This window comes from Oncorhynchus keta, chromosome 8 (genome assembly GCF_023373465.1).
Source record: "Oncorhynchus keta strain PuntledgeMale-10-30-2019 chromosome 8, Oket_V2, whole genome shotgun sequence".
Lineage (NCBI taxonomy): Eukaryota > Metazoa > Chordata > Actinopteri > Salmoniformes > Salmonidae > Oncorhynchus > Oncorhynchus keta.
The window spans coordinates 33,977,518-34,004,091 of NC_068428.1; the positions used below are offsets into that span (position 1 = coordinate 33,977,518).

The 26,574-nt window shown below is 42.2% G+C and overlaps 1 protein-coding gene across 3 annotated transcripts in view; it reads right to left on the minus strand.

Annotated features, from left to right (window-relative positions):
• LOC118387096 (dynein axonemal heavy chain 8-like) overlaps positions 1 to 26,574 on the minus strand; it is a 65,824-nt gene that overhangs the window by 31,675 nt on the left and 7,575 nt on the right. For all 3 annotated transcript variants that reach the window (XM_035775254.2, XM_035775252.2, XM_035775253.2), the window contains 40 exons: positions 26,437 to 26,553; positions 26,221 to 26,340; positions 25,672 to 25,813; positions 25,459 to 25,556; positions 25,266 to 25,372; positions 25,019 to 25,118; positions 24,808 to 24,937; positions 24,427 to 24,599; positions 23,861 to 23,987; positions 23,470 to 23,705; positions 23,270 to 23,374; positions 23,029 to 23,142; positions 21,978 to 22,040; positions 21,726 to 21,826; positions 20,223 to 20,360; positions 19,801 to 20,041; positions 19,418 to 19,617; positions 19,147 to 19,300; positions 16,173 to 16,336; positions 16,001 to 16,103; positions 15,810 to 15,914; positions 15,267 to 15,428; positions 14,876 to 15,100; positions 14,584 to 14,756; positions 14,313 to 14,491; positions 13,414 to 13,601; positions 13,213 to 13,299; positions 12,992 to 13,099; positions 12,757 to 12,891; positions 12,467 to 12,628; positions 12,050 to 12,296; positions 11,544 to 11,785; positions 11,094 to 11,234; positions 10,640 to 10,871; positions 10,274 to 10,416; positions 8,569 to 8,703; positions 6,894 to 7,016; positions 5,832 to 6,045; positions 5,126 to 5,235; positions 870 to 1,033 (listed from right to left, as the gene is read on the minus strand). In XM_035775254.2, the coding sequence (XP_035631147.1) occupies positions 870 to 1,033; positions 5,126 to 5,235; positions 5,832 to 6,045; positions 6,894 to 7,016; positions 8,569 to 8,703; positions 10,274 to 10,416; positions 10,640 to 10,871; positions 11,094 to 11,234; positions 11,544 to 11,785; positions 12,050 to 12,296; positions 12,467 to 12,628; positions 12,757 to 12,891; positions 12,992 to 13,099; positions 13,213 to 13,299; positions 13,414 to 13,601; positions 14,313 to 14,491; positions 14,584 to 14,756; positions 14,876 to 15,100; positions 15,267 to 15,428; positions 15,810 to 15,914; positions 16,001 to 16,103; positions 16,173 to 16,336; positions 19,147 to 19,300; positions 19,418 to 19,617; positions 19,801 to 20,041; positions 20,223 to 20,360; positions 21,726 to 21,826; positions 21,978 to 22,040; positions 23,029 to 23,142; positions 23,270 to 23,374; positions 23,470 to 23,705; positions 23,861 to 23,987; positions 24,427 to 24,599; positions 24,808 to 24,937; positions 25,019 to 25,118; positions 25,266 to 25,372; positions 25,459 to 25,556; positions 25,672 to 25,813; positions 26,221 to 26,340; positions 26,437 to 26,553 (6,008 nt within the window). The remainder of the gene's footprint in view (positions 1 to 869; positions 1,034 to 5,125; positions 5,236 to 5,831; positions 6,046 to 6,893; positions 7,017 to 8,568; positions 8,704 to 10,273; positions 10,417 to 10,639; positions 10,872 to 11,093; positions 11,235 to 11,543; positions 11,786 to 12,049; positions 12,297 to 12,466; positions 12,629 to 12,756; positions 12,892 to 12,991; positions 13,100 to 13,212; positions 13,300 to 13,413; positions 13,602 to 14,312; positions 14,492 to 14,583; positions 14,757 to 14,875; positions 15,101 to 15,266; positions 15,429 to 15,809; positions 15,915 to 16,000; positions 16,104 to 16,172; positions 16,337 to 19,146; positions 19,301 to 19,417; positions 19,618 to 19,800; positions 20,042 to 20,222; positions 20,361 to 21,725; positions 21,827 to 21,977; positions 22,041 to 23,028; positions 23,143 to 23,269; positions 23,375 to 23,469; positions 23,706 to 23,860; positions 23,988 to 24,426; positions 24,600 to 24,807; positions 24,938 to 25,018; positions 25,119 to 25,265; positions 25,373 to 25,458; positions 25,557 to 25,671; positions 25,814 to 26,220; positions 26,341 to 26,436; positions 26,554 to 26,574) is intronic.

The window sequence follows — 26,574 nt, forward strand, 5'->3', positions numbered from 1 at the left end:
AAGCCAGTGTTCTGTTGTTCAAAAAGGAGATCATTGCTGGGAGGTCATTGCAGAAAGAGATTGCTGGGAGATCATTGCAGAAAGAGATTGCTGGGAGATCATTGCAGAAAGAGATTGCTGGGAGATCATTGCTGGAGAGATTAATTGTGATATAGAGAATTCAATTGCTGAGAGCTGTGTTGGTTGTTTCTCAGAAAGCAATTTGGTATATACTGTTAGTTGTTGCTGAGGGAGCTGATTGGTTGTCTGGTATGTGTCAATAGGACGCACTGTTTTGATTATTGGAATTTTTTGTTATCCTGTTTCATTTGTTCCCAGGGGGGGGAAGGGATCACTCCCTGTATTTTGGTTAGGGCACCAGGTGGTGCCTTATTAGGTAAGTAGTGGTTAGGCAGTTAAGATAGGAGAGGGGACTTTGATATTTACTTTCTTTGCTTTGGTCCCGTCCAGCCCCATTTCCCCATTATTACCGTGTGAAGGAATATATTCCTTGTAAACAGTAAAAATTCTGCCTTTTGTCATCCTTACTCACACCTACAGTCGTCCATACCTCTTTCGCTTCACGGAGAGTTGAGTTGTAGCAGGGTGTTTCGTTCCCTCTTCATTGAGGCGTGCATAACAAGGCTACATCAATTTGTACAAACTCTGATTGAGAAATTATGCCGTAAATGTTTTTGGTGCTCCGGCAGCTAAAGAAATTGTACTACATCAATGTTTACGTAATTTCTCCAGACCCATCCCTCAGCGTTAGAGGAAACCAAGTGGCAGGGCTGCCACTGGGTTGAAAAATGTATTAAGGATTGTGACTATCACTGTAAATGCAAAGTGTTCTGTTCATAACAGGGACCCCGTTCATTCCAGTACTGTACCTGTCTGCGATCACCCTGGTGCATTCACACTTGAACAGCGCCAGCAAGGTGGGGATATCATCACATTCATCTGCTTTGATGATGAGCATGCCCTGCCAGATCCTTGACAAGTCTCTCAAGTTGAAGATGTAATGGAACTTTGAGGGTGTGGGCAGCATTTTCACCTGAAAGGTTATAGTACAGGGATACATAAACATTTAGGAACTTCAGAGATGTGTTCATGCACTGACTGATCAAATACTAGTCTGGTCCCAGATCTGTTTGTGCTGTATAGAAAATTGACCCTTCGCTAAGCCCCGCCACAGAATTTTGGCCAACCAATTGCAGCACTCCATTGGATAGCAACTGTCGCTTACCATGCTCGAGACCAACCAGCCTTGGACAATCTTTAGATTCAAATGCATGGAAGCCAATAAGGGCAGTGACGACAACAGAGAGTTTATCCCCAAAAAATTTATTGTTGAAATGGCTAAATAATTGAACAGTGCACAAGGGCTAGAGTATGTATGTTAGCTAGCTAAGTTAACTATATTATTAATATAACTCATCTGCTGTCAACATCAGGATACATTTGAGAGCACTAATTGGCTCCAAAAGTGGTTAGTAGCTTTGACTAAAAACAAAAAACATTTGTCATAAGAAACTAGCTCTCTGGTATACAGAAAATATCCGAGCTCTGAAGCAAGCTTCCAGAGAATTGGAACGGAAATGGCGACACACCAAACTGGAAGTCTTCTGACTAGCTTGGAAAGACAGTACCGTACAGTATCAAAGAGCCCTCACTGCTGCTCGATCATCCTATTTTTCCAACTTAATTGAGGAAAATAAGAACAATCCAAACTGTATTTTTGATACTGTCGCAAAGCTAACTAAAAAGCAGCATTCCCCAAGAGAAGATGGCTTTCATTTCATGAACTTCTTTGAGGAAAAGATCATGATCATTAGAAAGCAAATTACGGACTCCTCTTTAAATCTGAGTATTCCTCCAAAACTCAGTTGTCCTGAGTCTGCACAACTCTGCCAGGACCTGGGATCAATGGAGACACTCAAGTTTTTTAGTACTGTATCTCTTGACACATTGATGAAAAATAATAATGGCCTCTTAACCTTCAAGCTGCTTACTGGATCTGTCACGACTCCCCTGCCTGTTCAGGCAGCGCTCGGCAGTCGTCGTCGCCAGTCTACGAGCTGCCACCGATCCCCTTTTCCTTTTCTGTTTGTTATGTCTTATTGGTTGCACCAGTTTCTTATTTGAGTTTTGGTTCAGGACTATTTAAGCCTGTTAGGCCTGCCTGCTTTTGTGCAGGCTTGTTTTCTGTTAGTCTAGGTTGGTTGCGTGTTGTGTTCCCTGTCTGTTTGTGCCCAGTTTTGGGTTGGACACTTTTGTCTTCGCCTGTTGTTTTTGGCGTTAATTGTGGACACCGCAATAAAGTTCGGTTTCCCCCATTGTCCTCTGCTCTCTGCGCTTGACTCCGCACCCACCACTCCTGGCTGTGTGACAAGACCCCATTCCAACTAAACTACTGAAAGAGCTGCCTCCTGTGGTTGGCCCTCCTATGTTGAACATAATAAACGGCTCTCTATCCACCGGATGTGTACCAAACTCACTAAAAGTGGCAGTAATAAAGCCTCTCTTGAAAAAGCCAAACCTTGATCCAGAAAATATAAAGAACAATCAGCCTATATCGAATCTCCCATTCCTCTCAAAATGTTTTGGAAAAAGCTCACTGCCTTCCTGAAGACAATGTATACGAAATGCTTCAGTTTGGATTTAGACCCCATCATAGCACTGACACTGCACTTGTGAAGGTGGTAAATGACCTTTTAATTGCGTCAGACCGAGGCTCTGCATCTGTCCTGTTGCTCCTAGACCTTAGTGCTGCTTTTAATACCATCGATAACCACATTCTTTTGGAGAGATTGGAAAACCAAATTGGTCTACATGGACAAGTTCTGGCCTGGTTTAGATCTTATCTGTCGGAAATATATCAGTTTGTCTCTGTGGATAGTTTGTCCTCTGACAAATCAACTGTAAATGTTGGTGTTCCTCAAGGTTCCGTTTTAGGACCACTATTGTTTTCACTATATATTTTACCTCTTGGGGATGTCATTCAGAAACATAATGTTAACTTTCACTGCTATGCGGATGACACACAGCTGTACATTTTGATGAAACATGGTAAAGCCCCAAAATTGCCCTCACTGGAAGCCTGTGTTTCAGACATAAGGAAGTGGATGGCTGCAAACGTTATGCTTTTAAACTCGGCCAAAACAGAGATGCTTGTTCTAGGTCCCAAGAAACAAAGAGATCTTCTGTTGAATCTGACAATTAATCTTGATGGTTGCACAGTCATCTCAAATAAAACTGTGAAGGACCTCGGCGTTACTCTGGACCCTGATCTCTCTTTTGACGAACATATCAAGACTGTTTCAAGGACAGCTTTTTTCCATCAACATAACATTGCAACAATCTGACATTTTCTGTCCAAAAATAATGCAGAAAAATTAATCCATGCTTTTGTCACTTCTAGGTTAGAGTACTGCAATGCTCTACTTTCCGGCTACCCAGATAAAACACTAAATAAACTTCAGTTAGTGCTAAATACAGCTGCTAGAATCCTGACTAAAACAAAAAAATGTGATCATATTACTCCAGTGCTAGCCTCCCTACACTGGCTTCTTGTTAAGGCAAGGGCTGATTTGAAGGTTTTACTGCTAACCTACAAAGCATTACATGGGCTTGCTCCGACCTACCTTTCTGATTTGGTCCTGCCGTACATACTTACACGTACGCTACGGTCACAAGATGCAGGCCTCCTAATTGTCCCTAGAATTTCTAAGAAAACAGCTGGAGGCAGGGCTTTCTCCTATAGAGCTCAATTTTTATGGAATGGTCTGCCTACCCATGTGAGAGACGCAGACTCGGTCTCAACATTTAAGTCTTTACTGAAGACTCATCTCTTCAGTGGGTCATATGATTGAGTGTAGTCTGGCCCAGGAGTGTGAAGGTGAACGGAAAGTCACTGGAGCAATGAACTACCGTTGTTGTCTCTGCCTGGGCGGTTCCCCTCTCTCCACTGGGATTCTCTGCCTCTAACCCTATTACAGGGGCTGAGTCACTGGCCTACTGGTGCTCTTCCATGCCGTCCCTAGGAGGGATGCGCCACTTGAGTGGGTTGAGTCACTGACGTGGTCTTCCTGTCTGGGTTGCCCCCCACCCTTGGGTTGTGCCGTGGCGGAGATCTTTGTGAGCTAAACTCGGCCTTGTCTCAGGATGGTCAGTTGGTGGTTGAAGATATCCCTCTAGTGGTGTGGGGGCTGTGCTTTGGCAAAGTGGATGGGGTCATATCCTGCCTGTTTGGCCCTATGTGTCGGGGGCTAGGTTTAGTCTGTTATATCTGGAGTATTTCTCCTGTCATATCCGGTGTCCTGTGGGAATTTAAGTATGCTCGCTCTAATGATTTCTTTCTTTCTCTCAGAGGACCTGAGCCTTAAGGACCATGCCTCAGGACTAACTGGCATGATGACTCCTTGCTGTCCCCAGTCCACCTGGCCGTGCTGACCTGTTGCACCCTCGACAACCACTGTGATTACTATTATTTGACCATGCTGGTCATTTATGAACATTTGAACATTTTGGCCACGTTCTGTTATAATCTCCACCCGGCACAGCCAGAAGAGGACTGGCCACCCCTCATAGCCTGGTTCCTCTTTAGGTTTCTTCCTAGGTTTTGGCCTTTCTAGGGAGTTTTTCCTAGCCACCGTGCTTCTACACCTGCATTGCTTGCTGTTTGGGGTTTTAGGCTGGGTTTCTGTACAGCACTTTGAGATATCAGCTGATGTAAGAAGGGCTATATAAATACATTTAATTTGATTTGACTGCATTCTGATAGTGCATAGTCAGAGCCAACTTGTGGCTAGCCACACTACATACGTAATTTTACCAGGTTCCCGTGAAGCAATTGTAATGACATTCCTCCACCACATACCTGAGCAAGTGGTAGTCTGTGTTTAAATTCATTGTCTATTAAAAACACATTCTGAGATCATTTTGAGGGGTTTTCTCCAGTGGTTTGAGTGGGGAATTGGGCTTTACAGGAAAATCTTGTCCGAGGTTGCAACGGTAACCAAGGAGGCGGGGCTTAGCGAAGGGTCAATTACTATGGTCGTTAGTATGCCACATATCACAAATAGATCTGGGACCAGGTTAAATATATTCAGTAAAGCATTAATTCTGATATTGGGACAGTGCTTACCTTGGTCCACTGCCACAGGATCCTACCAGCGGAGACCAGATATTTCACTGTCTCAGAAATCTCAGACTTGAACTCCCTGCATTCGTGGAAGTATCCACAGCCCATGATACCTGTGGGAATAGAGACACATAAAGTACTCTTTTGTGTGTTGATGGGTTCGGATTTCTAAACTTTAAATATTGTTAGTCATCAGTTATACTTGAGACATGAGGGGTGCCATAGTCTAGGGTCTACACCAGAAGTTAATGGTTATCTGTAGGAGGAATGGATATTGTGGATGTAATTAAGCTTGGAATGTACTGGGTGAAAGAAAGATAATCACAGTACTGGGTGAAAGAAAGATAATCACATGTGGCATGCACCGATAAGGATTGAGAGATGTGGATTAGTGAGGAAGGGGGTCGAGGTCAGGTGACCTTACGGGAGAAGGAACAGTTTGTGGCCCGTATAACTTAACTTCCTGCCTAGTAATAAAGATGTAATGTGTAGAGAGGAGACTCCACCCAAATTGGGTTATATATATTACCACTGGTGGAAATATGTCTTTGCCTTATGCAGCTGTATGACCCAATGGGGCAATAAACTTGGTTTATTATGCGCCTGTGAAATTTTACAAGGTTAATTTAGAACCTAACAGTGTGATATTGCATAATTTGATTGCTGCATCACAGCCAGTCAGTTAGTAATTCAGAGGTGAGTAGCTTACCAAAGATCTTGTCAATGGAGGTGTTGGATGGCAGGGTACAATTGAACACGGTAAACTGTCTCTTCAGTCTCTGGGGGATGTCATTCCTGCCTCCCCCAGGGTGAATCATAGCAGCCAGCATCTGCATGTCCACAATGGTGGTGAAGTCTCCTGGTTTGTCCAGACTGTACATGCCAGTCATCTCCATCATCTGACGGACTATCTCGTTGGTGATCTGTGTGCAAAATAAACAAACACAAACAAGGGAATTAGTTATTCTGCAAACCATTGTAAATGCCTGTTGTCACTTTGAATTGATTACACATGTTTTATATTGTGTGACACCACAATTTATTTTGTGTGCAACCAAATCATGGGCCAGTCCCTTTAACTGAAAAGTTAGTGGCATCAGTACCACCAGGGGAAAATGTTAGTCCAGAGCCCTGCTTCAGTGATGGCTATATGGCAGTGACGGAAAAAGTACCCAATTGTCATACTTGAATAAAAGTATAGATACCTTAACAGAAAGTTACTCAAGTAAAAGTGAAAGTCAGCCAGTAAAATACTACTGAGTATCAAAAGTAAATGTAATTTAAAAAAATATACTTACGTATCAAAAGTAAAAGTATAAATCATATTAAATTACTTATATTAAGCAAAGCAGACAAGACCATTTTCTTGTTTTTAAAATGTATGGATTGCCAGGGGTTCACTCCAACACTCCGACATTATTTACCAAAGATGCATTTGTGTTTAGTGAGTTTAGTGAGTCCGCCAGATCAGAGGCAGTAGGGATGAACAAGTGTTCGTTCTCTTGATAAGTGTGTGAATTTAACCATTTTCCTGTCCTGCTAAGCATTCAAAATGTAACGAGTACTTTTGGTTGAAAAAATTATGAAGTAAAAAGTACAATATTTTCTTTAGGAATGTAGTGGAGTAAAAGTAAAAGTAATCAAAAATATAAATAGTAAAGTACATTTACCCCAAAAAACTAGTTAAGTAGTACTTCAAAGTATTTTTAATTAAGTACTTTACACCACTGCTATATGGATGGGTTGAATTGAAATGCTATGACTACAGTACCTGGTCGCCCCACTCATTGACAATGGGCATGTTGATGTCATCCACAAAGATGGTCATTCTGCGTCCTCCAGGAGGTCCGTAGGTGCTACCCATTCGCTTCTCAATGTAGCTCTCCACTGTGCGCTATGATACAACACTTCTATTACTACTCAATAGAAACATAATAAAGTGATTCTTCACGAAACCAGGACAAAAAAGACCATGATTTGGGGGATTTTCATTAAATTTTAATCATACAATGGTCCTTTGGAAGAAGGATTGTTATATATTTGGCATTGTATCCAAAAGCATAATTGAGAAATAATTTATCAAAGTTGGCATATTTCTAACATTTTGGCCTTACTCAGGCCTCCTTTAATTTAAGACTACATTGTTTCATCTGTATTTTTTATTTTTATTTTTATTTCACCTTTATTGTATGTGCTACAGAGCAAAAATTGGTGTCATATGAAGCTTTTCCGCTTGCTCTGTAATGAGTAGCATTTTTTGTTTTCATATATTGTTGAACATAATATGCTCTACACAGACATATAAAAGTTCATTTTAGAGTTATGATCCAATTTGTGAGCATTACCAAGAGTGAATGTGAAAATGTATTCAAAATGGTCACCCTCTGCTGGTGATTTGCAGGATGTGCAATGATATACAGTGGGGCAAAAAAGTATTTTGTCATTCACCAATTGTGCAAGTTCTCCCACTTAAAAAGATGAGAGGCCCGTAATTGTCATCATAGGTACACTTCAACAACTCGCCGTGTTTGGAGGACAAAGAATGCTGAGATGCATCCAAAGAACACCATACCTACTGTGAAGCATGGGGGTGGAAACATCATGCTTTGGGGCTGTTTTTCTGCAAAGGGACCAGGACGACTGATCCTTGTAAAGGAAAGAATGAATGGGGCCATGTATCGTGAGATTTTGAGTGAAAACCTCCTTCCATCAGCAAGGGCATTGAAGACGTTTGACCTCTGTCATTGCCAACAAAGGGTATATAACAGAGTATTGAGATAAACTTTTGTTATTGAACAAATACTTATTTTCCACCATAATTTGCAAATAAATTCATAAAAATCCTACAATGTGATTTTCTGGATTTGCTTTTCTCATTTTGTCTGTCATAGTTGAAGTGTACCTATGATGACAATTAAATATAATAATAATAAATATAAATATTATCTGTATTATTATGATGCCAATTACAGGCCTCTCTCATCTTTTTAAGTGGGAGAACTTGCACAATTGGTGACTGATAAATACTTTTTTGCCCCACTGTATGTTCAACAATATATATATATAAAAAAAAGCCAAATCAAACATTTAGTTTTTTCTATATTCATGTTCATATTTTCCAATATTCATAAATGAATGTAAAAATATATATATATCAAATCCAAATACTCATTATTTCAGAATGAGCGGTAGAGCTTCATATGACACCAAACATTATGGAGTCTTAAAGGAGGCCTGGGTAAGGCCAAAATGTCATAAATATGCATTTAAATTATGCTTTTATTATGCTTTTAGATACAAATGTAAAATATATGTAAACAATCCTTCCTCTAAATTAGTTGAGCAATAGCACTGAATCATCTTCTCTATGTAATGTAGGCTATGTAATACTGTACTATATGGTGTAATGTATACTGGGTAATGTATATAATGTATACATATCTCACCTGAAACATTGTAGGCTCAGTAGCAGAAGAAAAGTTCAGTGATTTGGACAGGTCTGTCTCAGGGTCGTACTTGTTGGTGTAGCCTTTAATCATCACTGTCTTGGCAGTTCCTTGTTCACCGATAAGCAACACAGCCTGTCAAAAGTGAGAAAAAAAAATTACGTTGACTACACCAACATGTTGTCATGACATTGCCCTCTTTGGGTACAGCAAGCCCCATCCCCCTCTCCTAAACCCATGCTGCTGTGGTCAGAGAGAGGTCGTAAATTCCTAGAGGAGATTATCTCCTCATGGCCACAGTATAGAGACAGAGTGAATTTTCATAGAGAACAAAGGAATTTCTTCCACTTCACAGAACTTGAGGTCCGAACAACATTTGTGTTCTGGAGAAGGTATAAAAGATCGGTGAAGAATCCAGCTACTAACTGGTCCGTTTGGTACAATTTTGTGAAACTCATGGGAGACAATACGGCCACATTACCATAAAGCTGTTTATATAATAGCCTCAGATATGAGGCTTACATCTAATTGTTATATAAGATTAATGAGTGTGGATGATATTGTTTGTGAAATTGTGTGATGTGATTTTGAAAAAAGTCTCACTAAGTCCTTGGCACGCCCCCAGGGGCATAGACAGGACCGGGTGTCACGAGACGGCCCTTTTCGATGTTCCGAATACAACCCCACCTGTGTTTTCTATCACCATACCATGTTGCTCTCAATTACGAGCGGTTGCAGACCAGCTTACCTTGATAACGAGAGGGCCAAGGTTTGAGACCAGACTGCTGAATATTTTAACCATCCCACGTGGTTAAACTCTTAGACTATCGATACCGACAGAATAAGAACAAGTCTTTAATATTAGTTACTAGTCTGCAGCTAGGAATTCGGTATCATTGAACGCGAAGACCGACAACCGCCGAAACATCTATCCATAACGACATGAATAAATGTCACTCTGAACTATCCATTCTAACCACGACGGAGAGGGTGGACAAACTCTCCAACAAAAACAAACTTTTCACAACGGAGACGACACACTGAGCGTAAATATATATATTGATTGCAATTGTTCCCGAATGAGTGAGCGTTCGTGTGCAAAGGATTAGCATTTCAATTGTTATAATTATGAACTGCGTGTTGTCTTATCTCAGTCCACCCTCACCTCCCTTTTGTACACAAAGCCGTGATGCCGGTTTATCCCACTAGGGAAACGCCGTTATCATTTCTTTGTAACTATCTACTGTTTGTTTATGCATTTCTGTGAATTGCTTAGTAAATAAATTATTTTAAGACAATTGACGTATGGATGACTCATAGTGAAGACTGGGTTCGTGCAGATAACCAACAATTTACGACGTTTGGAATGAGACTAACGTGAGGTAAAATAAAGAAGAATTCATTAATCAGAAGTCTATTGATCAGATATGAAAATATCTGAAAAGTTATATTAGAAAAAGTATATCCTGCAAATCACCAGCAGAGGGTGACCATTTTGAAGTATATTTTCCTTGGTGCCCCGACTTCCTAGTTAATTACAGTTACATGATTAATCCGTTTAATTGCGTAATAATAATTACAGTCATTTGATAAAGATTAATCTTCAGTTTAATGATTCCAAAGGCACGACAATGTTTTCAAGACAATTTAACCCAATTGACCCAATGTGTCTGTGTGTGTGTGTGTGTGTGTGTGTATACAGTACCTTGCGCTGTTTTGCAATAGTCTCCAAAAGGTAACTGGTTCTGGTGTTGTCCACATTGGGAACCAGGATGGCGGCGTAATCTGGCACGTAGTCAGTGGGATAGATGTACTCCACCACATAGTTATTCCAATGGTCCCAGTCACCTGAAACAGAAACGCCTGCATCATATACAGAGCCCTATCCACATGCAGTACGGTACTACTGTGCAGCAACCAAGGCACATAGGGATCCAGGAAAAACAGCCCCAGTGGGCATGGGCCAAAACAGTGCAATGATGTCTTTTTTGACGTCATGGTCAGGTTGTAAAATGAATTTTGTCAACATATTTTTATGATTTCTGACCTTTTGGGCTATGTATAAACATACCGTTCTGGTTGACCATATATTCGAAGATGGTCTCTCCGGGCTGTGTTTTGGGAATGTCCACCTTGCTCTCGTGGGCCCTTATGAAGGCCTCCAGCTTTTCCCTGTCCTCCAGCTCCAGCAGGGCTCCCACACTCCACATCAGGCAGAAGACAAAGAGGCGCTCCAGCTGCATGCTGCTGACCAGGCCCCCCGCCTCCTTGGTGGGGATCAGGCCCTCCAGCAGGTTCACTGACTGAACACATATAGTCACAGACATGGGGTCAGTTATCATATGTAGTAATATGTATATAAAAAAGGGAAAATGCAAAATTCTTTATCTCAAGAGTCTCTTGAATAGCACTTAGAATGCATGCCCAATACAAGGCTTCATTCTAAGTGATATGCTAGTGTCGATATTGGAACAAAGTGATGGTTAAATTAAGGTTACAAAATACTGAAGGCATTTAATTCATACCTGCATGATATAATTGCACTCCAAAAGCTCCATTTTGGGCTTGAGGCTTTGCTTCAAGTACACGTAGGCATCCTCAAAGACTTTGTCGTATAGACTCATGATATTGTCTGCCTCAACTGCACTGCGTTTGTAAGCCCATCCCTACAACATACAGAACATTATACTTAGTCATAACTAGGTCATCATGAGGATTAAGCACATTAGGGGAATCTGAAGATTTTTTTTACTGTGGTAATGTAAAGTTACCCCACCCTGACACTCTGTCTATAACACAAAGCATATTGCCATTTGGCACATATCTGATATTGAACACAATGGCCAATTAGATAGATTTGTTCACAATTTCACTGGATTATTGAAGAAAGTCTTACACTATCCACACAGAGTATATTAATATGGAACACTTTGACAGTAACATGGATGGTTTGTGTTATTGCATAAGCCCTATACCTGCAGTATAGGCCTCCAGCTGAGAGCCGAGGAGCTCATAAAGACCATGCCCACGCGGGATACGGTGGCTGGGGAGGCGTTGTCCATGTTGTGCACCTCAAACACCAGCTTACAGGCCGGGGACATGACGATCCTATCACCGTTGGCCAGGGTCAGGGTCTTGTTGTCATCCAGAACAGAGTTGAGGTTCTCAATCCAGATGGCGTCCACAGGGCCATCCAGGACTATCCAGATGTTCTCTCCTACAACAAAAAGGGGTGAGTTTCCCAAAAACATAATATTTAACATGGTACTTAGTTTGTTCACCCACAGAAGATTGACTAGCCAACATAAATGTTTCTAATTGTTACTCTCTTGGAAGCTCTGTGGCTGGGTCGTCGAGAGAAAACCCTTATTCAGAGGTTGGACCATTTGAACACCATTTGAACACTAACAATGTTCTCACAGATGGTAAACCTTATCAATATTGTATCCCAAAGGTGCATTCAGAGTCAAGACAGTTGTACCCTTCTTGGTTTTTAAAGTCTTCCTCCACAGCGTGGAGAAGATGCCGTCAGTCCAGTCGTTAGTGGCGGCGTCCAAACGCCCGAACATCTGGGGGGCCGTGATGGCCTTGGGATTCATCCTCATCTCCCTGTGGGGCGTTCCGCACTCGCTCAAGGCCCGCATCAGGATGTTGATGACTGCGGTCTTCCCAGCCCCGCTGGGGCCGAGTGTCATCAGGCCGTGACGCACACGCGACGATTCGTAAAGCTGACACACACAACAGCACATTTTTATTTTAGCCTCTTTGGAGGGTAAGTGTATTTTTTTAAATTTTATCAATCATTTAAACATACATTCACATTGTGTATATACTGTATATCTTTGGTTACACACCAGTGCATTCAGCACTTGTGACTAAACGCAGAAGTAAGTGTCACCTGAACAAGTTTGAGGTTCCACGAAGGGTGGTTGACAAGGCCTGCCAGCTCCACCTGGTTGGCCACGGCAACCTGCAGCTCAGCGTAGGTGCTCCCGTCCAGCTGGATCCCCGGGAACAGATCACTGATCAGACTGAGGAAGAGAGGCTCGTCCTCATCCACCTGGCAGGGAGAAGCACCAAAGAGACAAAATATGTTAGCATCCGCGTGCTAAAATCATGTTAGCATTAGCATGCTAAAAACATACTAATGAGGATCAATAATTTTGCTGATGATGTCTCTTTTCATACCAGTTTGGAGAGGTTCATGTCACGCAGAACTCTCATCACAATGCTGGACTCGGTGTCTTGAGGTCGGGCTCTCTTATTGGCCCCCAGGGTTCTCAACACAGACAGGATGTTCCTCAGACCAAAGTCATAGTGGACCTGATAGGATGGATTTGACTATCAGTCTCAGTGTAGCAGTTAATTTATTCTTGTTCTTTCAAAGGCCAGTACAGACAGGAATGACTGCCTCTGCATTCACCTGCTTTGTCAGTTGCTCCTCGCACAGTTTGTAGAGCACAAAGAACTTCTGTGCCAAGACAACATTTTCAATGAAACCGCAGCTGGCCAATTTCACCCTCATGATGATCTGGAAAACAATGAGGACCGACAGCTAAGACACAGAAGGTTGCAATCCCATATTTTTAAAGGAACTCTTTGCCCAGTATGGTAGTTGACTGGAGGGAAGGGAACTCAACCCACCTGTCTGTCCGGCACCATCATGGACACAGTCCTGAACTGAACTTTCAGGTTCTCTGGCAACTCCTGACGCCCAGCATAACCAGGGTTCTATGAAATAACAAGAAAACATGTTGGTATTCAAAAGCTTTATACATGCTGCTTGTCAAAGTGCTTGTACTCAGTGAATAATGGCAAAGCTGTGCTGTCTTGCCTCCCACTCACCATGGTGATAAACAGCCCAAATTCTGGGTTCAGACTGACTAAGTCTCCGTCGGTGAAGATGAATTGTGTTTTGCGGTCTTTACGGGATGAGAGAACAATGTAGATCTGCTGTGCAGCTACAGACAGCACAGGCAAGTCAATTCTGTTGAACTCGTCAAAGCAGCCCCAGGAGCCAGACTGGGCAAGACCTGGAAGTAAGCAGAAGACCGACATTAACAACTGACACTAGGCCAGGTGTCCCCAAACTTTTTAACTCGGGTGGCCCCCTTCTAGCATTGGGGAACATCCCGTGCCCCCACTACGCACACACGTGCCACATCCACTTCCATGGGCACAAGCACTGTTCATGACAAACTGTTCACACCCCATTGTTGGTGGAGAGAATTATGTAGGTTTAAAACTTATTTCCTGCAATTCTACACATTTTCTCATGGGGTGCAAAGAAAACTTTGCAGTTTTAAAGCAAATTTTCTTGCAATTCTATACATTTTGGCATGTCTAATGTGTATTCATGTGATATTTGAGTGACAAAAAAATTACAACAATATCTATGGGCTAATAACCTTAAATAAAAAAACAGCTGACATGGGCTAGCTGATTTGGACATTTCTGGAAAAGTAATAAATAGCTCTCGAAAGTATGCAATGACTAACGTGACAAGAGGAACTGCTTATGCACTACACGATTTCGACTATTACAACTTTCAAGAGTAAGTTTAAACCCGGACTGAGCCCCCCCTCCCCCATGCCCCACAGTTTGAGAACCACTGCATTGGACAATTGACAACTAACATTAGCATCCCAAAATGATATCTAGCCCATAGAGAAGAGGGCACACCTCCAAATTGTTGCCATTGAGTTGACACAATGAAATCAACTAAAACTGCATTGATTGTTCACCTTTGTAGATTCTACCAAGTCCTCTGAAGTCCATCTGGTCAGAGCAGTTGAAGACCACCACGTATTTCCCCAGGCAGCGGCCCATGTCTTTAGTGGTCTCAGTCTTCCCTGTACCGGCTGGCCCGGCTGGGGCGCCGCCCATGCTCATGCCCAGAGCCTGAGACAGTGTGATGTAGCACCTATAAATGGATAGTTTGACATCATGGTTATTCAACATTTCACTAAGGAAAGATCTTCACCACACACACAAACACAAACCATCTTCTCTTGCCTGTCAGTTAAAGGGGTGATGACCAGACGATCAGTGCAACCCAGGAATTCATTTTGGTAAACAAAATCGACGTCGGTAATGGACACTAAGACATGATCCAAGTCCTCCTTGAAGTAGAACCTGCTCTGCTTCAGCCACTCAAAGTCAGTGGTTGACTTGATGTGCATTTTGACCTGATAAGGAATAGCAAAGAATTTAAACATGTTGTGTTTTAACACAAAACCCAAAATGTAAATGTTCTAAAATGTAACTTAGAGACATAAGAATGTGGTTTTATTTTTCAGCGACTCACTAGGTCATCAAATATGTCCCTTTGGTGCACATGGATTGTGACCAGTGTCTCGAACTTGATACGATCAAATTTGGTCAGGTCATGGGTGGTCTGTGAAATTAGTGTGTTGAGCAGATCCAGGAACTTCTGGTTGGTAGTTGGCATGATCTTCTTGTCGTCTTTGGCGTTGCGCAGCGCCTCCTCCGAGTCCCGTGTCCACAGCATCTGGATGCCAAGCAGGCCCACCTGAGAAAACAAAGTTATCAACGATACACTTATTCTATTTACATATATTTTTGACAACTGATCGATCCTATGATTCAACAATTGATCTTGAGTTGACAATTGATCCTCGATGGTTATTCTTCATCATTCTGTTTCATATAATGGATTTCTAGGTTACTCTCCCCACCTGTGCTTGGAACTGGTTGAGGAAGGTGAGGAGCTGAAAGCCTGAGTCGTTGATCTGGAGATCAGCAGCCTTGATGACAGAGTGTAGAGAGGACTGTTGCTGCATCTGCAGCTCTCCCAGCCACAGCTCCACAGGCCCCCTTGCCATCACTGGGTGGTCCAGCTGCAAACGCATGGACAGACACGTGAGCTGTCACTCACACACACAGACACACGCACACAAATGCATATGCACGCACACACACAGAGGGTGGCGAAAGGTTCCATTCAAATTCCGGAGCTGAAAAGGGGAAACAATATGTTGATGTGCCCTTGAACAAGGCATTATACCATAATTGCTCCAGGGTTTTTGTTGATAATGGCTGGCCCTTGCCCCACGCTCTGAGGGAGAGTTGGGATATGCAAAAAAAAACAGATTTCCAATTCACACCTATGAAATAGGACAAAAATAAGCACCTATCAAATAATATTATTACGCACGCACGCACACACACACACGATCATAGTGAGTATTGCATTTGATCATACTGATAATGTTGCATACCGGCACTTTCTCTCCCTCTTGTGAAATGACAGCCAAAATCTTGTCATAATCTTTGGCGTGGAATTCCACTTCATTGACATTGTCAAACACACCAAGGAGATGAGGCTGGAAAAGAGAGTTTCCCTTATCTGAGACATTGTGCATCTCTTATTATTTAGACAAATCTCTGCTGTTCTAAGAGCTGTTGTTACCTGAATTGTGTGTGGATCGCTAGCTTGTCCCAGGATTTCTAAAAGGGAGGGATCAGACACAAAGAAGAACCTGGGGAACTGGAGCCTCTTTTTCTCCAGGTACCTGTTGAGTTCAAGTAACGTAGTCAGTTGAAAGATTAAGCTGCTAATGCTAAACAGTCTTTATCCGTACCCAGTGAGAGACTTCTGGCAAAGCTCCAGCTGCTCCTGGAGGTGAGGCAGCAGCTGACCCATGGTCTCGTCTCCCACGCAGCACTGCACTACGTTGGGGATCTCATGGGCACGCTGCATGATCTTGATCCACGACTTATCAATGTTCTGGAAGCGCTTGGCTTCCTAAAGCAAAATAAAATGTCAGAATCAGAATGAGAAACAGAAAATTTTAGTATATTGGCATGCAACACATGATTGCTGGGAAAATGTATTAAAATGGAAGACATACAGTCGTGGCCAAAAGTTCTGAGAATGACACAACTATTCATTTTCACAAAGTCTGCTGCCTCAGTTTGTATGATGGCAATTTGCATATATTCCAGAATGTTATGAAGAGTGATCAGATGAATTGCAATTAAGAAAGTCCAGCAAGTGCCAGGATGTCTCCTAAAGTTGATTCAGCTGCAGGATGGGGGCACCACCAGTACAGAGCTTGCTCAGGAATGGCAGTAGGCAGGTGTGAGTGCACAGTGAGACGAAGACTTTTGGAGGATGGCCCGGTGTCAAGAAGGGCAGCAAAGAAGCCACTTCTCTCCAGGAAAAACATCAGGGACAGACTAATATTCTGCAAATGGTACAGGGATTGGACTGCTGAGGACTGGGGTAAAGTCATTTTCTCTGATGAATCCCCTTTCTGATTGTTTGGGGCATCCGGAGAAAAAGCTTCTTGTCCAGAGAAGACAAGGTGAGCGCTACCATCAGTCATGTGTCATGCTAACAGTAAAGCATCCTGAGACCATTGATGTGTGGGGTTGCTTCTCAGCCAAGGGAGTGGGCTCACTCATAATTTTGCCGAAGAGAGCAACTTCTCCCAACCATCCAGAAACATTTTGGTGACAATCAATGCCTTTTCCAGCATGATGGAGCACCTTGCCATAATGCAAAACTAAGTGGCTTGGGGAACAAAACACAATATTTTGAATCCATGGCCAGGAAGCTCCCCAGACCTTAATCCCATTGAGAATTTGTGGTCAATCCTCAAGAGGGGGGTGGACAAACAAAAAAAACACAAATTCTGACAAACTCCAAGCATTGATTATTCAAGAATGGGCTGACATCAGTCAGGATGTGGCCCAGAAGTTCATTGACAGCATGCCAGGGCGGATTGCAGAGGTCTTGAAAAAGAAGGGTCAACAATGCAAATACTGACTCTTTGCATCAACTTAATGTAATTGTCAATAAAAGCCATTGACACTTATGAAATGCTTGTAATTATACTTCAGTATTCCATAGTAACATCTGACAAAAATATCTAAAGACATTGAAGCAGCAAACTTTGTGAAAAGTAACATTTGTGTAATTCTCAAAACCTTTGGCCACGCCTGTACAGTACCAGTCAAAATTTGGACACACCTACTCATTCAAGAGTTGTCCTTTAATCTTACTATTTTTCACATTCTAAAATAATAGTGAAGACCTCAAACCTATGAAAAAACACATATGGAATCATGTAGTAACCAAAAAAAGTGTTAAACAAATCAAACTATATTTTATTTTTGAGATTATTCAAAGTAGCCACCCTTTGCCTTGATGACAGATTTGCACAATCTTGGCATTCTCTCAACCAGCTTCATGAGGTAGTCACCTGTAATGCATTTGAATTAAAAAGCGTGCCTTGTTAATGTGTTTGAGCCAATCAGTTGTGTTGTGACAAGATAGGGGTGGTATACAGAAGACAGCCCTATTTAGTAAAAGACCAAGTCTATATTATAGCAAGAACAGCTCAAATAAGCAAAGAGAAAAGACATGAAGATCAGTCAATCCGGAAAATGTCAAGAACTTTTGAAGTTACTTCAAGAGCAGTCGCAAAAACTATCAAGCGCTGATGAAACTGGCTCTCATAAGGACCGCCACAGGAAAGGAAGAGCCAGAGTTACCTCTGCTGAAGAGGATAAGTTCATTAGAGTTAACTGCACCCAAATAAATGCTTCACAGAGCTCAAGTAACACACACATCTCAACATCAACTGTTCAGAGGAGACTGTGGAAATCTGGCCTTGGTCGAATTGCTGCAAATAAACCACTACTAAAGGACACCAATAAGAAGAAGAGACTTGCAATGGACATTAGACAGGAGGAATCTGTGCTTTGGTCTGATAGATCCAGATGTGCAATTTTAAGTTCCAACCGCTGTGTCTTTGTGAGACGCAGAGTAGGTGAACGGATGATCTCCGCATGTGTGATTCCCACCGTGAAGCATGGAGGAGGAGGTGTGATGTGTGGGAGTGCTTTGTTGGTGACACTGTCAGTGATTTATTTAGAATTCAAGGCAAACTTAACCAGCATGGCTACCACAGCATTCTGCAGCGACTCGCCATCCCATCTGGTTTGCGCTTAGTGGGACTATAATTATTTTTTCAACAGGACAATGACTCAAAACACACCTCCAGGCTGTTTAAGGCCTATTTGACCAAGAAGGAAGAAGGAGAGTGATGGTGCTGGATCAGATGAGATGGTTTGGGATGAGATGGACCGCAGAGTGAAGGAAAAGCAGCCAACAAGCAGCCAACAAGTGCTCAGCATATTTTTGGAACTCCTTAGGGACTGTTGGAACATCATTCCTCATGAAGCTGGTGGAGAGAATGCCAAGATTCTGCAAAGCTGTCATCAAGGCAAAGGGTGGCTACTTTGAAGAATCTAAAATATATTTAGATTTGCTTAACACTTTTTTGGTTACTACAGGATTCCATGTGTTATTTCATAGTTTTGATGTCTTCACTATTATTCTACAATATAGAAAATAGTAAAAAATAAACAAAAACCCTTTAAAGAGTAGGTGTGTCCAAGCTTTTGACCGTATGTTTGAGTATTGTGCAATATTCCTTATGTTTTGCTAGACAAGAGCTGAGTTCATAAAGTGTGGAGATCTTTTATATGATCAAGATGCATAAATCAAATGTTTTGCTAATCTGCAAATGGGCAGTTGTGCAGTACCTGTGGCAGTTGTTTGGCAATGTCACCTCCCACGAACACAGCCTCCAAATACACCCACAGGTTCTGGACGATAAGCCACTGCTCAATAATGTCAGATGAAGTAGACAGCTTGAAGACCCAGTTCTGAATGTCTTTCTTGAACGGAGCATTGTATCTATGCAAAGATATAAGGGCAAGGTAAGATTCTGGCAGCATTACCATTCTACCAACAACAAAACCTGACTTTGATCAACTGAAGGTCATTATCTATAGCCAAGTCAGTTGTTCATACCTGTTGCTCAGCAATGATCCCAGCAGCATCAAACTATCCTCCATGGTAGCGACTATCTCAGAGGTCTCTGTACCTTTCAGCATTAGCTCTCCTCGGCCCTTGAAGGTCATGAAACTCAGAGACTGACTGGACCATACATCCACCACCTGGGCCAGCTTGGCCTCGATGTCCTTCTCCTTGACCGCCGAGATGCAGATATCCTGAGGCGGCACAACAAGACATGACAGTTAACATGTCAAACAGTGGGGAAGACAACTACAGAAACCCTACATCAAAGATGAAATCATGCTTTAAGCCTGTAAATAACAAATATAAGCAAACATGCATCATAATGGATTTTCCTGTAATAAATATTTAACTGAATTGTGTATTATAACACTAACCTCAATATCCTCCTTGTATTTCAACAGGTTTGCCTCCATGATGTTCTGCAGGGCGAAAGTGTCTGACTCCACCTCAAACTTTTTGCCCGTCAGGCCGGTGATGCGGTCCCAGTGCCTCTGCTTCATGGCCTTGTTGGCCATCATCTCCAGCAGGGGGCAAGACTCGCTGAAGTCATCGATCCTCTTCTTCAGGTCCAAAAATGCCTGCCAGTCCTTCAGGCCTTTGGGCAGCTTCTTACACCTAGTGGTCAAACGATCTGTTACATCTCAACAACAGTAGACAATAAAAACAGAGTGAAACAAGAAGGTACTGTCCAATAAAACAAACAAATGTTCATTTTGCGCCCTAATGAATACGAAAAGGAAGCAACAAGGCCATTCTGAATCAGCAGAAATATAACATGACAGCAAAAGTACAGTACCTATTCTGGAAGTCCAAAAGCTCTGCATTGATCGCCTCAATGTCCACCTCTGTCCACAGAATGTCGTAGTATCCACTAATTTTGGCCATCACTGTGTCGTAGAGTCCATACAACTTCTGGAGTAAACTCAGCTCTTTTCTATGGTGAAAAAAGAAATAGGATCATCTTTATCGTGTCATCTATCTACACTGTTGATGAAACAAGGAGGTTGAACATCATAGACATTCATTTCAGTGATATCACTGTTCTACAAGTTACAACCAATGATGTATTGTATATAAACCTAGATTACCTATAAGTATGTCTAAATATGTGGTGTACTGTATATACACTCAGTGTGCAGTTTATTAGGTACACCACCCAGTTTACGAAAATGGTTAGCTCCAGACAGTGAGTCATGTGGCCGTGGTGTGCTATATACAGCAGGCAGAGATCCATTTAGGCATTCAGTTACTGTTCGATTGAACATTGAGAGTGGTATGATCGTCTGTGCCAGGCACGCCGGCTCTAGTATCTCAGAAACATCCGGCCTCCGTGGTTTTTCACACACGAGTGTCTAGGGTTTACAGAAAATGGTTCGACAAACTAAAAACAGTTCGTTGATGAGAGGTCGAAGAAGAATGGCAAGAATTGTGTAAGCTAACAGGTGGGCGCAGTGGTGTGCAGAACGGGATCTCGGAATGCAAAACTCAGTCCTTGTCACGGATTGCAGCAGACGACCACACCGGGTTCAACTCATATTAGCTAAAAACAAGAAGTGGCTCCCGTGGGCAGGAGATCACCAACACTGGACAATTGAGGAGTGGAAAAACATTGCCGGGTCTGACGAATCCCGGTTCCTGTTGCGTCATGCTGATGGCAGAGTCAATATTCGGCGTAAGCAGCATGAGTCCATGGCCCCATCCTGCCTGGTGTCTATGGTACTGGCTGGTAGAGGTGGTGTAATGGTGTGGGGAATGTTTTCCTCCTGTCACAAGTTAGTTCCCAAGGTACACATTGAGGAACATTTCCATGCTCTGATGAATTCAAGCTGTTCTGGAGGCAAAGGGGGGTCTTACTGTCACACCCTGACCATAGTTTCCTTTGTATGTTTCTATGTTTTATTTGGTCAGGGTGTGATCTGAGTGGGCATTCTATGTTGTGTGTCCAGTTTTTCTGTTTCTGTGTTTAGCCTGATGTGGTTCTCAGAGGCAGGTGTTAGTCATTGTCTCTGATTGGGAACCATATTTAGGTAGCCTGTTTGGTGTTGGGTTTTGTGGGTGATTGTTACCTGTGTTAGTGTTTGTGCCATACAGGACTGGTTTCGGGTTTTCACATTTATTGTTTTGTAGTTTGTTCATGTATAGTTTCTTATAAAAAAAAACATGAACTTCAACCACGCTGCGTATTGGTCCGCCTCTCCTTCAACGGAAGAATCCCGTTACACTTACCCAGTACTAAATGGGTGTACCTAATAAATTGGCAACTGAGTAAGTCTGGTGAATAACATCCATTACAGTGTACCGTGTTTTTTGCAGAGCCTCATAATCTGTGACTGGTAAACCAAATAGCTGCTCTCCTGACGAGTAGGTGATGAATTTCCTCCACAGGTCGTCAAATCTGGCCTGAAAATATGGAGGAAAAGAAAAACACCCATGACTCATGCAACACATCTGTGAAGATTACTTGCTGTAAAACCCTTTTTTGTGTGTGTTTATGCGCGTCATGTGAAAGACATGTGTGTGTGTGATGTAGTGATATGTGTGTTAGTGTTACCTGGCAGATCTGCAGCCTAGTGCTGGCCTCGTTGGGAATTATCCCAGGCACCATTGGGCCTTCCTGCAACAAACAATGACCCCAAGAATGACCTACAGTTCATTCGGAAATTATTCAGACCCTTTGACTTTTTCAGCATTTTGTTACGTTATAGCCTTATTCTAAAATGTATTAAATGAAACATGTTCCTCATCAATCTACACACAATACCCCATAATGGCAAAGCATAAACTGTTTTTCCAATTAAAAACTCAAATGTATTAACAATGAAAAACAGAAATACCATATTTACATATGTATTCAGACCCTTTGCTTTGAGACTCGAAATTGAGCTCAGATGCATCCTGTTTCCATTTATCATCCTTGAGATTTTTCTACAACTTGACTGGATGGTTGTCCTTCTGGGTGGTTATCCCATCTCCACAGAGGAACTCTGGAGCTCTGTCAGAGTGACCATCGGGTTCTTGGGCACCTCACTGACCAAGGCCCTTCGCCCCCGATTTCTCAGTTTGGACGTGTTGCCAGCACTTGATGGTTCCAAACTGCTTCCATTTGAGAATGATGGAGGCCACTGTGTTCTTGGAGACCTTCAATGCTGCAGATATTTTTTGGTACCCTTCCCCAGATCTGTGCTTCAACACAATTCTGTCCTTCAACGTCATGGCTTGACATGCACTGTCAACTGTGGGACCTTATATAGGAAGGCGTGTGCCTCCAAATCATGTCCAAACAATTGAATTTACCACAGGTGGACTCCAATCAAGTTGTAAAAACATCTCAAGGATGATCAATGGAAACAGGATGCACCTGAGCTCAATTTCCGGTCTCATAGCAAAAGGTGTGAATACATATGTAAATAAGGTATTTCTGTTTTTTATTTTTAATACATCTGCTAAAAATGTCTAAAAAACTATTTAATTCCATTTTAAAATAAGGCTGTAACATAAGAAAATGTGGGAAAATGGAAGGGGTCTGAATACTTTCCGAATGCACTGTATCTACTGAATGGTAACTGAAGTAAATAAATGCAATGTGTTTATTTCTTCTTTACCAGTTCATACTGATCTGTAAACATCACAACATCCTTTTGGAAAACGGTGACTGATTCCAACAGGTTCCGTTTGAACTTGGGCTGCACACGAACCAGCTCGTCTTGCACTGATCTCTGGGGAAGCAAAATTGCTATTTTGACGCCATAATACTGTAGGTAATTCGTCAAGCATCTACAACTGAGTTGCAAACATGAGTTATTCCATAGGATAAATGTATAGTGGTAAACCATTACAACGGACCGCCTTGGACTGCAGTTTGATGAAGGAGTATCTGAGAGTATCCACCCCCTCCGCTTCCTCTTTGGTCACCTCCACTTCAAATCTATTCAGAATCCCATAGGCTTCCTAGCAGATAGTATGAGAAAAGTACTTAACAAATGTGTCTGTGAAATCTTCTACCATTGCAATCCACAAATCACAAGCCGTAGTTTGACTTATACCTCAATGGGTCCCAGGGTCATGTCTATCTTGATCTCGGAGTCTCGTATTTTGGACAGGGCTTCCATGGCGAAACGCACATCCTCCAGGTCTGCGATAGGCCTGGAGAGCTTTTTCAGGTGTTCTCCAGTGAAAGTCATGATCTCCATCATTTTCTTTTTGTACTGCTCATTCAGGTACTTGCACAAGAGCTTCTTCCAGGCCTTTGCCTCGACTGTCAGAGACATCTTCAGCGGAGCTACAAGAAAGGGAAATGATCACAAAATAAATAGCTGGCTAACTATTTGTGGTTTACAAAGTATCACAGACTTGTGAAGCAATTACAGTATGTAGGCCTTATGAAGGTTTCATTAAGCCTTCATGAGTTAAAGGCCGAGTTCGTAAACACCATACCTGTTGACATTTCAATGCACCCCAAAATAATGGTAGGCTTGATTTCATCAATCTCCTGTTCGAATGCCACATAGTGGAGGATTTCAGACTTGATCTGAGTCAGGTAGGGGTTGCTGTCCATGAACTCCTATTCAGAGAATAGTTAAGATTCCACAGGTTAGTGAGAAGGAAAGAAAAAAAACAACAACAATTGCACCGAATATGGGTGGCAGGTAGCCTAGCGTTATAGTGTTGGGCCAGTATCCGAAAGGTTGCTTGTTCGAATTCCCAAATCTGTCTATGTGCCCTTGAGCAAGTCACTTAACCCTAATTACTCCAGGGTCTATGTTGATAATGGCTGATCCTGGCCGTGACCCCAATCTTTGAAGGTGTCTCAGAGGAAGTTGGGATATACAAAAGAAAAACGTTTCCAGTTCACACATGCGTATAATACAAACTTGCACATGTGTGAAATAGGACAAATATCAGCACCCACCAAATTATTATATTATTACATGCCAACTTACTTAGTAGTAAACAAGCAAATAGTAACTAGAAAAAAAAGTTTGTGACTTGCATTGACACACCTTGACCTTAATCTGTCTGTCCTCGGCCCAGACCACCTTGAAGGGATGGAACTGCTTGAGAACATCACTGGCCGGTTTCCTCAGAGAGTTGACTGCTGATGTGAGGAGGACCACCAGTTTACAAATGTCCTTGTGTTCAGCTACGCTCTGATAGAAGTTCTTCAGCTTCCCTGCTGAGAAAACAACTCAAGTTACATACTCATTCATGTCATCAATACTCATTGTGTAATCAATGTCAACACAATTCAAAGAACTCTGCAAAATACAGTATTCAATTTCATGGGAAGTTGTATGATTCCTAATTCTAACAGTGAATTTTCCCAAGTGGAGATATGTACAATCTGTGTTTAGTGGTAAGATAAGATGGTGGCTGAATCTTACTGCCAGACTTGCGCTTGTCTTCATGGTGGTGCTCCTGTCCCCAACGGGCCACTCCCCGGCTCACCTCCAGCACCAGGTGGACCAGTCGGTTGATGGCCTGCTGGATGTCATCCAAACTGGGCACCATCACCTGGTGCAAAATGTAAAAATGTAATTATATAACATTGATTTGGGACTTTGTTATTTCAAATTGAATCTAAAATGAACTCACCACGTTGGGTATGGTGAGGTGGACTTCGGATTTGATAAAAGTCACCAGCTCCTCTGTGCTTGGTTGTGATTGGCTGAAACGTCCCTTTCTTGCTGACAAGCTGAACAGAGAAGTAAGACTCTTTAAAAATCTTTACACTCCTTCAAATTAGAATATCAGTCCAACATTTTGCACTATACAGCTGCAATGCATTTATTTTAGCTAAACCAAGGGACAATACTCTACATGACAACTCATGCATAGTTACGTCGCAACGAAGATTCTTCTTTTCAAAGTGTCCAGAGATAACCTTGTTGCTTTGACCAAGGCGTCAAGTAGCTTTGTGCTGAACCAGGCGTACATCTCTTTGCACTCCTAGGATCAGGATTGTTGTTAAAAGCATTGAAGTGTCCTGTTCTGTACAGTATATTTTGGTGGAGTCAGTGCAGGTAGATACTTACCTTCTCAAAGTCATCTTCTTTCTCAGATTCTTTGTCATCACTATGATCATCATCAATGGAGGTGTTAACTTCTTCTGAGAATGCCACATTCTTCCGCTCTGGAATACAAAATGACTTACATTTAAATTTGATGAGGATGTTTATGTATGAGTATGTTTATGGGATGAGATGTTAAGAGTTTCTGTGTTCTTTACAAGGTTTTTCATGAAATACCTTTAACAATTGGTACTTCCACAGGTTTCTTTACTTCTTTTGACTCGTAAATAGTATTGAATATCTCAATCAGCTCCTTCACTGCCTCTTCAACATGTCTGCTTTTGTGGTCCAAAATGTCTGCCCACTCCTTTGACTGGTTCTACAAAACAGAGTCATAGCAATTTCATGGTAAGAATAAGAAATCTGACAAGCAGGTAGTGCTTAGGGGGCGGTCATAGCAACTGATTAAAGCTGTAATTAACGATTAGGAATTATAAAAACTTTGGATCAGACAATTGTCTTATTTATTCAATATTTATGTAACAACTGTTTTTAAAAAGCTGCAATAATGTTGAAAGTCAAATAAACTAAAGTAACCTGTACACTGAGGTCTCCCCATTGTATTTACATCATTTACATGAGTAATTAGGGTTGAGTGCCTTGCTCCAAGACCACATCGACAGATTTTTCACCAAGTCGGCTAGGGGATTCGAACCAGCAACCTTTCGGTTACGGGCCCAATGCTCATAAATGCTAGGCTACCTGCCGCCCATTGGATGGGCATACCTCATTGGTGCTGATGAGGCCTTGCAGTGACGAGGGCCTGTCCTCTGGGAGATCGATCAGCACAGTCTCTGAGATGTCTTGAAGGACGGCATCAATGTGCATCTCACAGATGTCTCGCACCTGAAGAGAAACATAAAACAGAGCGCACGACTCAGCAACAAGTATTTAATTTAAACTAAATGCTCCACAATTATTACAGCAGTATTTTCAGTGTACCTTCTTTAGGAGATGGTTAAGTTCAGACATGGCGGTGTCAACATTATGAAAGAAGTTGTCCAAGATGAGAGATGACCAGTTGAGTAACACCAAGCCGTGGCGAAGCACAGACTCGACCTAAAGTGACCACAAACAACA